Source organism: Xenopus laevis, chromosome 1S (assembly GCF_017654675.1).
Source record: "Xenopus laevis strain J_2021 chromosome 1S, Xenopus_laevis_v10.1, whole genome shotgun sequence".
In the NCBI taxonomy this organism is placed as follows: Eukaryota; Metazoa; Chordata; class Amphibia; order Anura; family Pipidae; genus Xenopus; species Xenopus laevis.
The window spans coordinates 82,805,125-82,820,787 of NC_054372.1; the positions used below are offsets into that span (position 1 = coordinate 82,805,125).

Below are 15,663 nucleotides of genomic sequence, written 5' to 3' on the forward strand. Positions count from 1 at the left end.
AGGTAATTTTGTAATAGCCTTAAAAAAAACATTGGCCGCCCCCAATTCGCTCAAAACATACCTTTTTTTAGGCCTTCTTGCCATCACATGTGGCACCGCCCCCTTTTGCATCATGATATGTGTCTCTGCTCCCTTTTGCGTTGCGGACCACCCTTTTGTTCCCGCCCCCCCACCGCTGGTAAAATCTTTAAGAATAGGTGGTAACCCTAATAGCAGATCTACCATCACCTTTAACAGACAAAACAGGTAGTAGTAGTCAATGGACTACTACTGAATAACTACACCTATCAACTTTATGAAACATTATAAAGGATAGCTCATCTGACCATATTACTTTGCCCAGGTTGTAAACCGGTTTATTTGTTTTAGGCATATTTATCTAGTTATATTGTTTTTTCCATTACTGTATATTAATATATATATATATATATATATATACACTAATATATTAATATATTGTATAATTCATTTTACTTCGGACTTAGTGCAATATGAGCATATATGCATGGAACTGCAATGACAGCACTTGCTGTCAGAATTATTAAATACAAAATCTGCCAAGCCCATGTATAGTGTCCCGCATTTCTGCGGTGATTGTTTGCAGAAAATCTACTGCAAGTAATTCTACTACTTTAATATTAAATATATAGACATCATAACAGTCTATGATTGCTTGAGTACATTTTTAATCAAGATATGTTTTTTTAGCTTTCAGGACCCAGCAGTGTGGGTAGCTTTTATAGCAACTACCTCTCTGAGTGGAACAGACAGCAGCACAGTTAAGTCCACAATTAAGAACATCATCAAGCACCCTTCATATGACCCAGACACAGCTGATTATGATGTGGCTGTTTTGGAACTGGATTCCCCACTTAAGTTCAACAAGTACACTCAACCAGTCTGCCTCCCAGATCCAACTCATGTATTCCCAGTTGGCAAAAAATGTATTATCACTGGATGGGGCTACCTTAAGGAGGACAACTGTAAGTTTCTTTCATTTTTTTCCAATTTATTTTGGAAAATTATATTATTCTGCAGTTAAACATTGTTGTCATTAGTGCTCTTCATAGAAAAAAAGTAAACGATAATTAATTCAATTAAGCAATGGTTAATATTGAGCTCCGTGTTGGTTTTCATACGTTTTTCAATTGCAAGCCATGTAATATTTTTACTGCTTCACATTAAAAACAGTACTAGTAATAGTTACATATCTTAATACAGTGAAAAATGCAGTGATTTTGGTTTGATGGGAAATAATGACTGTTTTACTTTTTTTTTCAATTAAGTGGTGAAGCCTGAAGTTCTACAAAAGGCAACTGTTGCCATTATGGACCAATCCCTGTGCAATAGCCTCTACAGCAATGTGGTGACAGAAAGAATGCTGTGTGCTGGTTATTTGGAGGGAAAAATTGATTCCTGCCAGGTAAGACAAGACTAAATATGTTATTAAATATCATTAACCAGAAATTTGAATAGTTGTTTGACACTGATGACAAAAGAAAATGAAAGCAGTGGGAAGTAGTGTATACATGTAATAATGTGTTTTAATAATAGGAAGAAAGGAATCTTATTAAAAAAATTAAATATCATATGACTGAAGTGATACTGACAGTGCTATATACTGTATGTATACACATATGTGTATGTGTGTTCCAAGTTGTTGCTGCAGACTTTTCAATCTGTAAAACACAAGACCAAGGAAAAACTGAAGAACAAGTGAAGGTAAATGCCCTACAATGGTGGTCAAAATTATGAATCCATGTAGGAATCTATGGTTCTGTTTGAGATAAACAGGCACTATCCGACTCACTGAGATTCAATGCTTTCAAATAAAAAAATCATAGAGAACAAAATGTAACTGTTGCATTTGATATCCAATAAAATTAGAGAATTGGCCAATGGTCTAGATACTTTTGCAAGAAACTATGTATATATGTAGAGAAAGTGAATTTGACAATTGTGTGTGAGAAAACAAAGGCACGGGCACATATGTAAGAGTTGTGGAAAGTAAGTGTGGTGTACAGAAAGACAAAAAGCCTACTAAACTGTAGAGTAAGAAGCAATATACAAGAGGCAGTGTGTACAGTATGCCAGAGAATGCAAGAATAGGTGTTATCATATCATATTTTGTTTTGCATACTTTTCTTTCTCTTCAATCATTATAAGTGCAGCATTATATTTCTCAGCTATTTGTAAGAACTTCCAATTTTGAACCTGTAGTGTTTAACAGCAGCCCTTTTAGGAAATGTTTGTTCATGTTTATTACTATGCAGCAGAGGGGACATTAGAGGGCGCCCTCTATAGCAGGCCAGATACTATGCCTTAGGGATGATGCAGCCATTTGGAGCAGAGCTGGCAACTTTTCATCTTGTTTGTTATATGGCAATAAGCTTTGTTCTTATTGGTTCAGGAATGTGACTGACAGTATTGCTTCAGAGAATAGATATTTTATCTGTTTTGTGAAACTGAGCTTTCATTTTGTGGAAAGAATGAATCCTGTACTATAAAATCTTGCTTTCTGTCACAAATATCTATTTTGTCATTCAAATCTAGCTTGGCATGCACTAGTTAGTTACACTATTATATATTATGTCCAAGTTTTTTTTTACATAATGCATTCTGTAAGTAACTTTACACATAAGTGTGTCCATTACATGGAGGTTATACATTTGAGAGACAGATTGCTTGTTAAAATGTACAGAATGGAATTTGTGATATAATGACATCCTTTTGTGCACTAACCAGATTTTGTTCTCATTCTTTAATAGAAACAAGTCTTTTGTATATTTTTTATCTGTGTATGGTCACAAATACTTATATACCATGAGAGACATTATATTAATTCTGTGTAGTTTTGTATACAGAATGTATATGGGTCAAATGGCACCCCATACTGCTGTGCACTGGGTTGTGAATTCATCATACATAGGACATGCTCCAAAGACAGCTGAAAAATCTGTCATTATTACAGAAGATTACAGAAGATGAGGCCCATGAAAAACTCAGTCTAACAAAAATACAGTCCTACAAAGCATTATATGTAATAACCAACTACAGAAAATATTTTCCAGTATATATTCATGTTTCTACAAACTACACTTCTTGGTATGTGTTTACTTGTGATTTTTAGAATTAGCTAGTACAAAGAAACACAAATATTAAAACGGATGCATAAGAAAAGCTACTATAATCTTTTGCTTTTTCTTACAGGGTGATTCAGGTGGTCCGCTGGTGTGTGAGGAGCCTTCAGGAAAGTTTTTTTTGGCAGGAATAGTGAGCTGGGGTGTAGGCTGTGCAGAGGCCAGGAGGCCTGGAGTTTATGTGAGAGTAAGCAAGATCAGAAACTGGATTATGAATATCATTTCCTCATTTGTTGCTCTAGATTCACAAACAAGCTTAACCACTACTACCACCACCACCACCACCACTGGTGGAAAGAAAACAACTAACGCAAAATCCACCACTGCCCGACCATTCACCAAGCATTCAACTACCAGAGCCAAACCGGCGATCAGCACTTTACCATCTAAACCTACTCAAAAGCCTTTCAGCACTATCAAGCCTCAAGGTATAGTGGCCAGAAGGAAGTGAAGACCGATGGTCTAGATGAGGGATAGCTGGCTACAATTTCTGTGAGTTATAGTTAACCAATGGCTGATGTGCAACAGGTTGACTATCCCTTCTTTAAATGCTGAAAATCCTGCAGGTGTCCTGTGCTTGGCAGCAGTAACCTAATTCTTTGTACACTAACTTCTAAACACTGCTTTGCAATCTGTTAGCCAAGGGATAAGAGGTGAATGTTACCCACTGGCCACCAGCCATTTAAAGTTTATAGAAATCTTGCTAACTGGAAGACTGTTTCACTCATTAAGAGACAGGGTGCAATTGCATACACTGGAATGTAGTCTCAAACTGCTTGAAACTGTTTAATTCAAGAGAACCATTCTTTACACTGTGGATGTTAGCTTCATACAATAAGTTGTTTTCAGTTATCAAAGTATCTCTCATCAAAACAGTCATCACCAAACATTCTCATATAGTAAAACAATCTCAGAATTACCAGGCAATGTTACATAACAAAGTAACTTCAGCCAATAAAAACAGCCTTACATGCTGTAAAAAATCAGGTTTTTGATTAATTATAGTTTCATTACTGAAAGCTCATTAAATTGACTTTGTTTTTATATTAATCCTGTCTTTCTCAGGTGAGACCATTCTCTAACAGCTTACAGAGCTGTCTCTAGTCACTTTCTTTCTTTAGTCACTAGATCAGAATTGTTATATGGCTGACACTCACTGGAAAGTATTCTTGTTTTTATTTTTATTAACAAGCATTATTAAAGCACCATCATGTTCAACAGAATGTCACATCATATTACATATGTACATATAATAACCAACAAATACATGAGTTAATGAGAATATTGTTTATTACAATTTATTAAGGACCTAAATTCTTAATGCTTAGTCTTTTCTTTACTTAATTGATCTAGATTAAGACAAACAAACACCAGCTAATCCAGGTGCAAATTCAACCTCAAATAGGGTGGGTGGGGGAAATGAGTGCATTGGACAAACTGAATTAATTGAACTTGCCTTCTCTTGAACTTGCTGGAATACTGAGCCCCTTATGGGACCAAACAAAACAAGCTTTTCAATGTATATTTGATCATTGTCTGCACAAATGTGAAATAGACAGGGCAAAAAATATACTCCTTGTAAGATGGAAAACAGTTCAGACTCACCCCAGCTCCACTCACTGAATATCACTAACAGACTGCAGAGGATTCAGTGTGCCTACATTTATGCAGAACTCCTCATACTGCATTCATCCAAAGCAAAAAAAGATAAAATATACTATAAGGCACACTGCCGCATAAAGTAAAGACTACTATTTATTGAAACTTTAAAAAAACACAGATGGCTGCTGTGGAATGGACGCCTCCATTGGAGGCAACCATTCCACAAAAGCCACCTTTTTTAATGTTTCTGTAAACAGTAGTGTTTACTTTGAAGCAACGTGCCTTATACTGTATTTTTTCTTTTTTGGCTTTGAAAAAATATACTCAGCCAAGTAGCTCTTCATTGGCCATTTATGTTATCTGATCTTTGGACATAATGTCAAATATTTGGATCAACCTGAGTTGACCTAATGCTTAGGTTGCCTGAAAATGTAGCCATATTTACGATAAAAACCATGCAATTATTTGCAGATTTAATGGTGTTTGTTATTTATTAAACATAAGATTCATTGATACTTTCTAGTGCAATCTGCACTTATTTAAAATGTATTCTATCCTACACATATACTTGCTTGAGTAAAGTCTTTATACGACATTGCTGGCAAACCTAATTCAGAGGAACAACTACATAAATATTTATACAACGGATTTTAATATTTAAATTTTCAAGTGGGTTATTTGTGTCATTGTGATGCAGGCCATTAATTAACATATAAGGACAAAAATTGAGCTTTCAGAAATAAACTGTTTATTTTACACAAACTTCAAAAAATAATATTTTTCCCACCTTTATGAATATTTCCCTAAATGCACAGTTTTTACAGAATGTTCATTTTGGATTACTCTTGTATTGTATATATTTGAAAAGACTTTTAATGTTGCACTACCTGATCCTTGGTTGTCTATCACTACTTTGTTAATAAAACTGAAAATATCTTGTTGGTATTCATACATGTGCTTTGCTTATTTAAAATTACAGGTATGGGGTCCATTATCCGGAAACCCATTATCCAGAAAGCTAAGAATTACAGAAACACCATCTCCCATAGGGGCAAATTCACTAAAGCGCGAAGCAGCTAACGCTAGCGCTAATTTGCCAGCGTGATGTCATTTCGTTACTTCGCCCATTTACTAACGGGTGCTGGTGTAAATTCGCTAGCGAAGTGGACCTACTCTACCACTACTTCGCACCCTTATGCCAGAGAAGTTGCTCTATGGCGAAGGGATGTAACTACGCTAATTTTACTGAACGTTACCTCTTGCGCCAGACTTGCCTTGCCACCTCAGACCAGGCGAAGTCCTTCCCCCCTACATTTCCTAACATATGGCACCTAAACTATACAGTGGGCACATGTATAGGGCAAAATAACAACTCTATTTTATTTTATGAAGCTTTCCCAGGCTTGTGTAGTGTAATGTATTTGTTGCTACATATATGTCCATTGTACTTTAACTTGGCACTGTATGCAAATTAGGCATCGCTAGTGTAATTTAGCTTTGCTTGACTAATTAACGCTAGTGCAACTTCCCTACCTTTCTTCTCCCTGAGCGCAACTTCGGATTTTAGTGAATTAGCTGCACCCTGGTGAAAATTCACCTGGCGAAGTGTCACTAGCGTATTTTCGGCGCTTAGTGAATTAGCCCCAATGACTCCATTATAATCACTTAATCCAAATTTATAAAAATGTATTCCTTTTTCTTTGTAATACTAAAATAGTACTTTGTACTTGACCCAAAGAGATATAATTAATCGTTATTGGAAGCAACCAGCTTATTGGATTTATATAATGTTTACATGATTTTGTAGCAGACAAGGTATGAAAGATTCGTTATAAAGAAAACCCCAGGTCCCCAGCATTCTGGATAACAGGTTCCATACCTGTATAAAATTTCATAGAGTTGTATATAACACCAAAAATGATTTTTGTCTTGTAACAGTATAGGGGTCTGTTTAGTAGACTGCAGTATAATGTGTGCTAAAGTACTGCAACACATAGTTGCTATGTTGTAGCACCTATAGGATTATTAAATAAAGTTTTAGCAGCTTCTCTGTGTAATACCAGTATTTATTGCAGGTTTTGGAATTTCCTGCACAAGCTTTAATACATCCAAATTAAACTAAGCAGGGGCTTGTGTTTTTAATCAGCCACTTCCACACAAAAAAAAAGGGAATAATTATTTTTACCCAACTGTTTTTTTTGTGGGGTAGGAAGTAATACAGATTTACCATGGGTTTCCATAGTACACTCAACCTCTACCTAAAGCCTGGTAAGTTTAATTAAATATCTTTAAAAAAGTAGTGAGCCCTAACTCTTACCTCATCCCCTGGTACTTGGTTTTTGGGAGAATAGAATGAACGGTTGTCTCCCTATCTGTATTAATGATTAAAACCCATTCTAGTTGGAATTGTGATAAAAGAAAATCTAAATTTATTCTGCTATCTCTATATTTGGAATAGCTTCAAATACAGTATAAAATGCTTCCATTATTCTATATGACAGCCTTTGTGATTCCTACCTATGACTCCGTTCTTCTAAACTAGCTAAATAAATGCTCCCATCCTTACCTGGGACCCCAATAACTCTAAACAGATGGGGCAGAGGTCCTGCACTAACCTAATAAAAAAGGTAATCTGCAAACCTTACAGCTAAGGAATTACCCTGTGACTGCAAGGTTTAGGTGCCTTTTTTTATTATGGGTTGGCAGTTAGAACCAACCTCAGTTTATCGCCTTTCCCCTCGTATTGTGTGACTGTGACTTAAAGTGATACTGACATAAAAAACTACTTTTTAAAATATGAATGTACAATAAAAGTTACCGGTCATGTTGATCGTTTTTTGCTGAGAGGTTTGTTTTTGTAAGCAATTGTTAGTTGAAGTTTCTAAACCTGACTGTTTTGCCAACCTGACTGTCCCATCTCAGCCTGTCAGTTAGAGATTCTAATGCTAACTGACTCCTGCTGCACAAATATGGCAGCCCCTCATACAGGAACATGGGGCATAAAAGCATTGTGCAAATACTTTATGGCAAAGTTATAAGTTGCTTTCAAAGGCAACATTATGATAGATGTAAAAAAGAGTTTAATTTCTGGTGTCAGTATCTCTTTAAGAATCCCTAATACATTAAGTAGGAGTTTGGCACAAGTATTAAGTACAGAAATGGACATCAAGGGCATGGACTGTGGGTAAGTGTTTAGCAACAATGTTTAACATTCACCACCTGAGATGGATGACTTTAAAATTAATTGAAGCATGTGGCTTTTATGTTGTCTGGGCTATATAGTCTAACCTGTCTATACTTTATATATTACTATAAATCATTTTTGTCTTGTTGTCTGCTTAACTAGCTTATGTGGTGGCTGATATATTGCACTTTAATAAACAAACCCCAAAAGATAAATATAAAGTAATGTTATGTTGTAAAAGGAGACAGTGATGGTAGGGACATTATGGAGTTCACTGCTTTAAGAGGAGCCCTCAGATTGTTTTGTCAAGCAGTAGCCATTGTAGCAGCTATATAGGGTTAATACATTTGAATATGGAAAAGGATGTGTTGAGTTGTTAAATGTAATATTAATCAGTATTATTCAACTTCATTTGGTGTTAAAACTTCAATCTCTCTTATTTTTTGGTGTTGTTTTTATTTTGCAGAATGTGGCAGCCGTCCTGGCCTTACAAAACCAAATAAAATAGTTGGGGGACTAGATGCTGTCAGAGGAGAGATTCCATGGCAAGCAAGCTTAAAAGAGGGCTCACGGCATTTCTGTGGGGCCACAATAATTGGGGATCGGTGGCTGGTGTCTGCTGCTCACTGCTTTAACCAGTGAGTAACTTTTCTTCTGTCTACCTTAAGCTGTCCACAAACAGAAGCTGATCTTTTAGAGCAGTACTGTCCAACTTTTGTGATACAGAGGGCCGGAATTTTTCTGGACTAGGTGGTAGAAGGCTGATAATGGAAGCCAGTGTTGACCACTCCCTGTATTTAAACCACACCCACTTTAAACCACAATTACTTTTAAGACCATGTCCACATTAATGGTGGTAGCACACCAAAAAAACAAATGATTGGTGCTCAATGTCAGGGTCGGACTGGTCTGGCGGGACAAGGGGAAAAAACCTGTTGAGCCCCAGCCCTCGTGGTCCCCGCTGACCCAGACCCTGGCGATCCTGACCTCCCCTCCCCCTGCCCGATCACGTAAGGTCATGCTTTATCTCCAGCAACCAGTAACTAGAGATGCGCTCTCCTCTATTCTGGACACTCTGCAGCTTTTGAACCAAGGGATTCTGACTGGCATTAGATACATGTAAGCAGGTATGCGCTGGCAGGGGGTGAGAGGGGCAGAGGGAGCACACCGACTGGGGCAGCAGGGGCCCTGCCATTTGGGGGTAGCAGCGGGGGACTCTGCTGCTGGGGGGGCAGGGCCCTGATGTTTAAGCCCCGGTGAGCCCTGATCCCACAAGTCCGACCCTGCTGATTGTAAGGATGTAAAACAAGTTTATTAAGTCATTTTAAATCCATATGCCTCATCCTTCCCTGTGGGTAAGAGTAGGGTAGTAGAATAGGGCAGCAGTGGGCAGGCAGAGTATGGCACACACAGAGAGCATATGGCAGGCAGAGTATGGCGCACACACAGAGAGCATAGGCAGAACAGGCAGAGCACAGCACACACAGGGAGTATAGGGCAGGCAGAGCACGGCACACACAGGGAGCATAGGGCAGGCAGAGCATGGCACACATAGGGAGCATAGGGCAGGCAGAGTATGGCATACACAGGTAGCATAGCATGGCACACACAGGCAGAATATGAAACACTCAGAGAGCATAGGGCAGGCAAAGTATGGAACACAAGGAGCATAGGGCAAGCAGACAGGGGAGATTTGGGCCCATAAAATGCCCTGATGCCCCCCTCCCCACCGCTCTTACCATCTAAAGCACAAGTGTGCTCTCATGCACTAGAAAAGCTGAATTTACGGTTTAAAAATGTAACTCTTACATTTACCAGGAGTAGCTTTCTGCTGCCCCTGGTAATTTGCGGGGAAATACCGTCTGAGGCAAGGTTTTCACAGAGAGTAGAGTAGAGAGGAAGAGTAGGCCACACAATGAGAGAGCATAGGGAAGGCATAATAAAGCAAGAGACAGGGAAACCTATCAGGACTCTAGAATGTACAGTTCGCACTGTGCTACATGCAGTGATACAGTGCTAGTGCCTCTCCAACAGTTTATCTGAGGTGTGAACAATGTGGGAACTTTCAGTCTCTGTCTGAGGTGTAAACAGTATATGGTTTTACAGGTGTGAATAGTGCAGGGCTTTAGGGGTGTGGACAATAGAGGTGTCACAGGTGTGAACAATGCAGGGGGGGATTACAGATGTAAGCAATGCAGGAGTTTTGAGGTGTATACATTTTCAGGGGCCAGTTAATCTCAGTACTGATACCTTTTAAAGTTTACACAAGGTAAGCAGGCACAACAAGCAGACTTTTCTGGGGAGTGGCACACAAGGGTGGCTGAGGGCCACAAGTTGGACAGCACTGTTTTAGAGAAATCTGTATTTTTATAAAAAAGCAAAAATTCACTTTTTTAATTTAATTTCCCATCTAGTCCTGTGTATTTTCCTAATCTGGACAGAATAAGTGTCTGCCTTTTATGTCTTCATTCTTTTTGCTACTAGCTTGTAATTTAAGTGATTGAGAAATTATTCAACACTTATGTATCTCCAGAACTAAAGTAGACCAAGTCACAGCTCACATGGGATCCACATCACTAAGTGGCGCTGACACGATAGCTGTGAAAATCAGTTTGAAGAGGGTAATCCAGCATCCTCACTTCAATCCATTGACCTTGGACTTCGATGTGGCTGTGCTGGAATTGGCTAACTCATTAACCTTCAATAAGTATGTTCAGCCTGTTTGCCTTCCCTCTGCCCTGCAGAAGTTTCCAGCTGGTTGGAAGTGCATGATATCTGGATGGGGAAACATAAAAGAAGGCAATGGTAGGAATACCATGTATATGGGACAAGATCTGCACACATTTAAATCAACAAAAATAATTTTTCATTGTTGTGTTGTTGTGGCCGAATTGCCAAAACAGAAATTGCATATGTTTTATGATTCTGCATAAAAACATCTGGTTTTGTTCTAATGGTTTTGTTAAAATCATTAGAACAATGTGAATTCCATTTGTACACAATAGGCTAAATGTAATACATTTTAAAGAGACACTGTTATTACATTACTGTTCTAAGCATAATTTTGAATGTGACTGCTCCATTAAAAACACACTTTTCATAATACTTTGAGATACTGTAAAATAGTTTCTACGGTTTTTACAACTGCAGTCCTGTCTTATCTTTTCATGGGATTATACATTAAGTATCTATGTAATGTTGTGTAATGAGTAACAAAACAGTAACTGAACAATTGCTACCATATGTACTGTAAGTAACACCAGGTCAGAAGGGCCCCATGCCACCCATGGGCAGACAAAGGGTATCAATTTTCATCTAGCACCTCATATCAGTGAAGCATTTTGTACAGTGTGTAACTGGCAAAAATGTGTGCTCTGCCACTAAACCCTGACAGGAAAGCTGCTGACAACTGTAACATATTTTTTGTCCAGAATAATGGCCCCCAATTACCACAAGTTTCTGAATGGAAAGCTGTGAGGCATTATTTATATGAAAAAACATTGGAGCAACAACAGTGGTTGTAATTTCTTGTTCCAAGCTCTTGAATCCTCTTAATATGTATATTATGTATATGGCTACCATATACAAAAATCGTTATACAACAAAACTGTTTTTGAACAAAACACAAAACTCCTTAGTGAGTATGTGGATATCCTGGTCAAGTAGATGGCTGATGAAACTCTGTGCCATGCATGATAAGCCATAATGGAAAACCAGAATACACGATCTTATGTGGACTATGGACAGGGTCATAGATTGACTTTGACCCCAGTGTATCTATATATATTAATTTTGCCAACATGCTAATCATTTGTTTTCTTGCTCAGTGTCTAAACCTGAGATCCTACAGAAGGCCTCGGTAGGGATAATTGACCAGAAAATATGCAGTGTCCTTTACAACTTTTCCATTACAGAGAGGATGATTTGTGCTGGGTTTCTGGATGGAAAAGTGGATTCTTGTCAGGTGAGAGATAATCAAATGCAGGGAGAATGCTGAATGCTGGGGTCATGATTGATATTGTAATTGCAGGAGCACTAGAGCTCCTTCCCATTAAGGAGCTCAAAGAATGCTGAATATATGGGTAATTTTATGTAATTTTCTTTCTTATGATTTCTGATTTCATGTTTTTCTTTTTAAAGGGAGACTCTGGAGGTCCTTTGGCATGTGAGGAAAGTCCAGGCATATTCTTTTTGGCTGGTATTGTAAGCTGGGGCATTGGATGTGCTCAGGCAAAGAAACCTGGAGTCTACAGCCGAGTCACTAAACTTAAGGACTGGATTTTGGACACAGTAGCTCCTGTCTTGAGGACAACAGACAGTGGAATGAACCTTCCTAGATCATCTTCCCTACCTATTACTGCAACAAGATTATCTACTTTTCAGCCAGCAACCTCCACTGGTCGCAGAACAACTTTATCAAGGCACACTATGTCTCAAACTAAAAGCACAAGGAGCACACCCAAGTCCACCACAAAATATACTAGCAAAAAAACAACAATTGCCAAAACCAGCCCAACAGCATTACGAATTACAGAACCTGTCAGAGCTACACAAAGACCAGGTAAGGCAATATCATTTCCTAGTTTAGTCTTGCTTATATATAAGGATAATGAAAATATAACCAAACACTCCAGTGTATGTGATGGTAATATACCATGGAAATGTATAGTTAAAATTTGCCAAGCATTGTTTATAGCTTCTTCTCAAGAAATCAGAAATTATTTCGACACAAATTTTGCATTTTTACTTAAAAAAATAGTAAAGAAGGAAGGGTGAAAGCAGAAAGGATAAATAGATTAGATCCTAATACCCGATCAAGGTACAAAATCTCTCAATTAACAATTATGTAATGTGTCTCTATATAAATAAACCAAATCCCATATGGGTAAGGGAAGTACATTTTTAAATAAAGGGTCATGGTATTTCAGTAACTTTCTGTAACATAAACATTAAGCCTCCTATAAGATCCACTCTTTTGGTGAGGTTGTTTCCCCCAAAATGCTCACCAAAGGCAGAGCAATATTGGGCTAATCCGAACATTGGGCCCTGTGGCCAAATGACCAGATAACATTGAGGTGCTGACGGGCCGAGGACTGCATCAACTAACTGATGCGGCCCTCTGTCAAAGTGGAAAATCAAATCTGCCTGTTCGATATCTGGACGATTGTTGGCCACTTTCACATTTTAACTTCCTGTCACTTTCTGGTGACAGGAAGTACAAATTAATTAACAGAAAATACAGAAAAATACAGTATTACTTATAATAGTAAAAATATGGAAAATATTATTTGTTCAAATAAAGAAAGAATAGGCAGAATCAATTTTGAGAAAAAGTGCTAGATATTATGTTCATTTTACATAGGTTTATACTGCAGAATTTATAAAGGGAAACCCACCAGCTATTAAAGGGCCTGTGTAAAGTTCTGTGATGCTATATAGTTCATTTGGTGCTGTATACACACAGTAACATACTGTGGGATTTTACAAGCCAGTTTATGAATATTTGAAAATGAAAGTTCCCCTTAAATACACCCATAATAATTCTATACAAATTTCCCTCTGGTGAACTGTAGTAAACTTGTTTTTAACATTTGATATTATAATATAATATTCCCCATAATGATATTTATTTTAACTTAATTCTTCAATAAACTGATTGTGTTTCATAGTGCCATGCTCTGCCTCCACCTATAAATGCTCCAATAGAGTCTGCATTAGCAAACCCAATCCTGAGTGTGATGGAATCCAAGACTGCAATAATGGATCTGATGAGCAAAACTGTGGTGAGTAACTTTGCCTTGTAGAAGCAGATATCTCAGAATATTAGTGACATATATATATATATATATATATATATATATATATATATATATATATATATATATATATATATATATATATATATATATATATATATATATATATATATGTAGGGACCCCTACTGGGTAATCTGCCCTGCAGCTTTAAGGCCCCCACCTTTTTTCTTAGAGTGATCTGCCAGGAGAGAATGACACTCCCCTGCTACACTGCTATATAGTGTGTGTAGGGAGTGGCCACTTCCTCTTTGGCCTGTGGATGGTGATCCAGCTGGGTGTGCTCAGGGGAGCCTGGGCACAGATAGGCCCAGAAAGGCCCATGTGCTTTGGAAGAAGAAGTCGGGGACCAGGTAACCCCGTGAATGAGGAATAGTTGCACCTAGGGCAGACTTGTTATAGTCTCTCTAGGAGAGAAAGGCAGAGAAGTGAGAGAGAAAGAGCAGCTAAAGCTCCAACAAGGATTTGCAGTAAGGGAGTAGCTTCCCAGAGGCTTTATGTGTTGCCTCCAGTCAGGGACCTCAGTGAAGAGGGACTGTAGGGTAGAAGCTGCTTTCCTGACAACTTCCAGGAGGGAATGTGTGTGAATACTGCAAATGCCTAATGGTGACCTTTCCTCTGTGAGAAATGCCTAATGCCTGCAGCTCTGTGTGAGAAATGTGCTATTGCCTCAGCTCCTGTGTGAGTACTAAACCTGTGGTCACTTGCCTTGTGCATAGTTAAATAAACCGTTTTCTGTTTTATTGCAAGAACCTCCTGGCGCCCATCTTTTGTTGTATGCACAGTAGCCTGGGGGGATGTAGTTGCACTACACCATAGAGGGAACACTTCCACATGGCGAAGGCCCTGACCCTGTTGTGTGAAGTCGCGTGTAACCCATGCTTCTACTGCTAGCTGGACAGTTTAACTATTTGTGTGCTATGCAGCCCAAATAGGTGTTACATTTGGCTGCCCAACGTGGGGCTCGATTCCCTAAAACCAGGCTGTGCATTGTTTTGTTCGAATCGTACGAATGGATGTACGAATTTGTCGGAGTGTACGAATGGATCGTACGAATTTTTCGAAGTGGATAAACGGAACGTACGAATTCTTCGAATCGTATGGATTTCCTTCGAAGTATTTGGCCGTGGGTTCGGGCTTGGAGGTTCGCCCCGAATTTCACGAAGGCCTGCGGATGTCAGTTGGATGGGAGGAAGATGGATGTCCCGGATGGAGCCATTTCCTGCTCATGTGTGATCCCGGATCATGGATCTGGAAGAGGAGAACCTGGAGGATGGATTCTTCTGATGTTTGCTACAGCTCTTCTATGGACTCCTGCAGAGTGAGATGCCTAGAGTGCTGCTTGCTTGTTTTTTGTGGCTGGAAGGACTGCTGGACTAAGTGGGTTCTAATTCAGGACTATTGATCCCCACCACCATTTCTTCTGCCTTCACCTACTCGCTGAGTAGTGTTTCTGCACCCAAGGACTGGCCTGTGTGGACCCTTGGGAGGGGAGAAGTATTTTTGCTGATGTGTAATAAAGTTGACCAACTGCAATGTTTATTATGCAATTGAAAATGTTTGATACAGTATTGTGCATGCTGTGTTTCCTTTACAGTGACCATTGTTACCAGGTATGCCTTAGGAGAGGATACCAGAAGTGGATGTGATGGTACTGTAAGTTGATATATGTTGGGGATGTTTAAACCATTGTCGGGACGAAATGGGTTTTTCCCCCGGGTGTATGTAGGGACCCCTACTGGGTAATCTGCCCTGCAGCTTTAAGGCCCCCACCTTTTTTCTTAGAGTGATCTGCCAGGAGAGAATGACACTCCCCTGCTACACTGCTATATAGTGTGTGTAGGGAGTGGCCACTTCCTCTTTGGCCTGTGGATGGTGATCCAGCTGGGTGTGCTCAGGGGAGCCTGGGCACAGATAGGCCCA

The 15,663-nt window shown here is 38.9% G+C and overlaps 1 protein-coding gene across 1 annotated transcript in view; it reads left to right on the forward strand.

Annotated features, from left to right (window-relative positions):
* tmprss9.S (transmembrane serine protease 9 S homeolog) overlaps positions 1-15,663 on the forward strand; it is a 65,513-nt gene that overhangs the window by 22,172 nt on the left and 27,678 nt on the right. The window contains exons 9-16 of the mRNA XM_018243506.2: positions 709-983; positions 1,287-1,423; positions 3,211-3,568; positions 8,393-8,564; positions 10,460-10,731; positions 11,754-11,890; positions 12,067-12,487; positions 13,596-13,709. Coding sequence (XP_018098995.1) covers positions 709-983; positions 1,287-1,423; positions 3,211-3,568; positions 8,393-8,564; positions 10,460-10,731; positions 11,754-11,890; positions 12,067-12,487; positions 13,596-13,709 — 1,886 coding nt within the window. The remainder of the gene's footprint in view (positions 1-708; positions 984-1,286; positions 1,424-3,210; positions 3,569-8,392; positions 8,565-10,459; positions 10,732-11,753; positions 11,891-12,066; positions 12,488-13,595; positions 13,710-15,663) is intronic.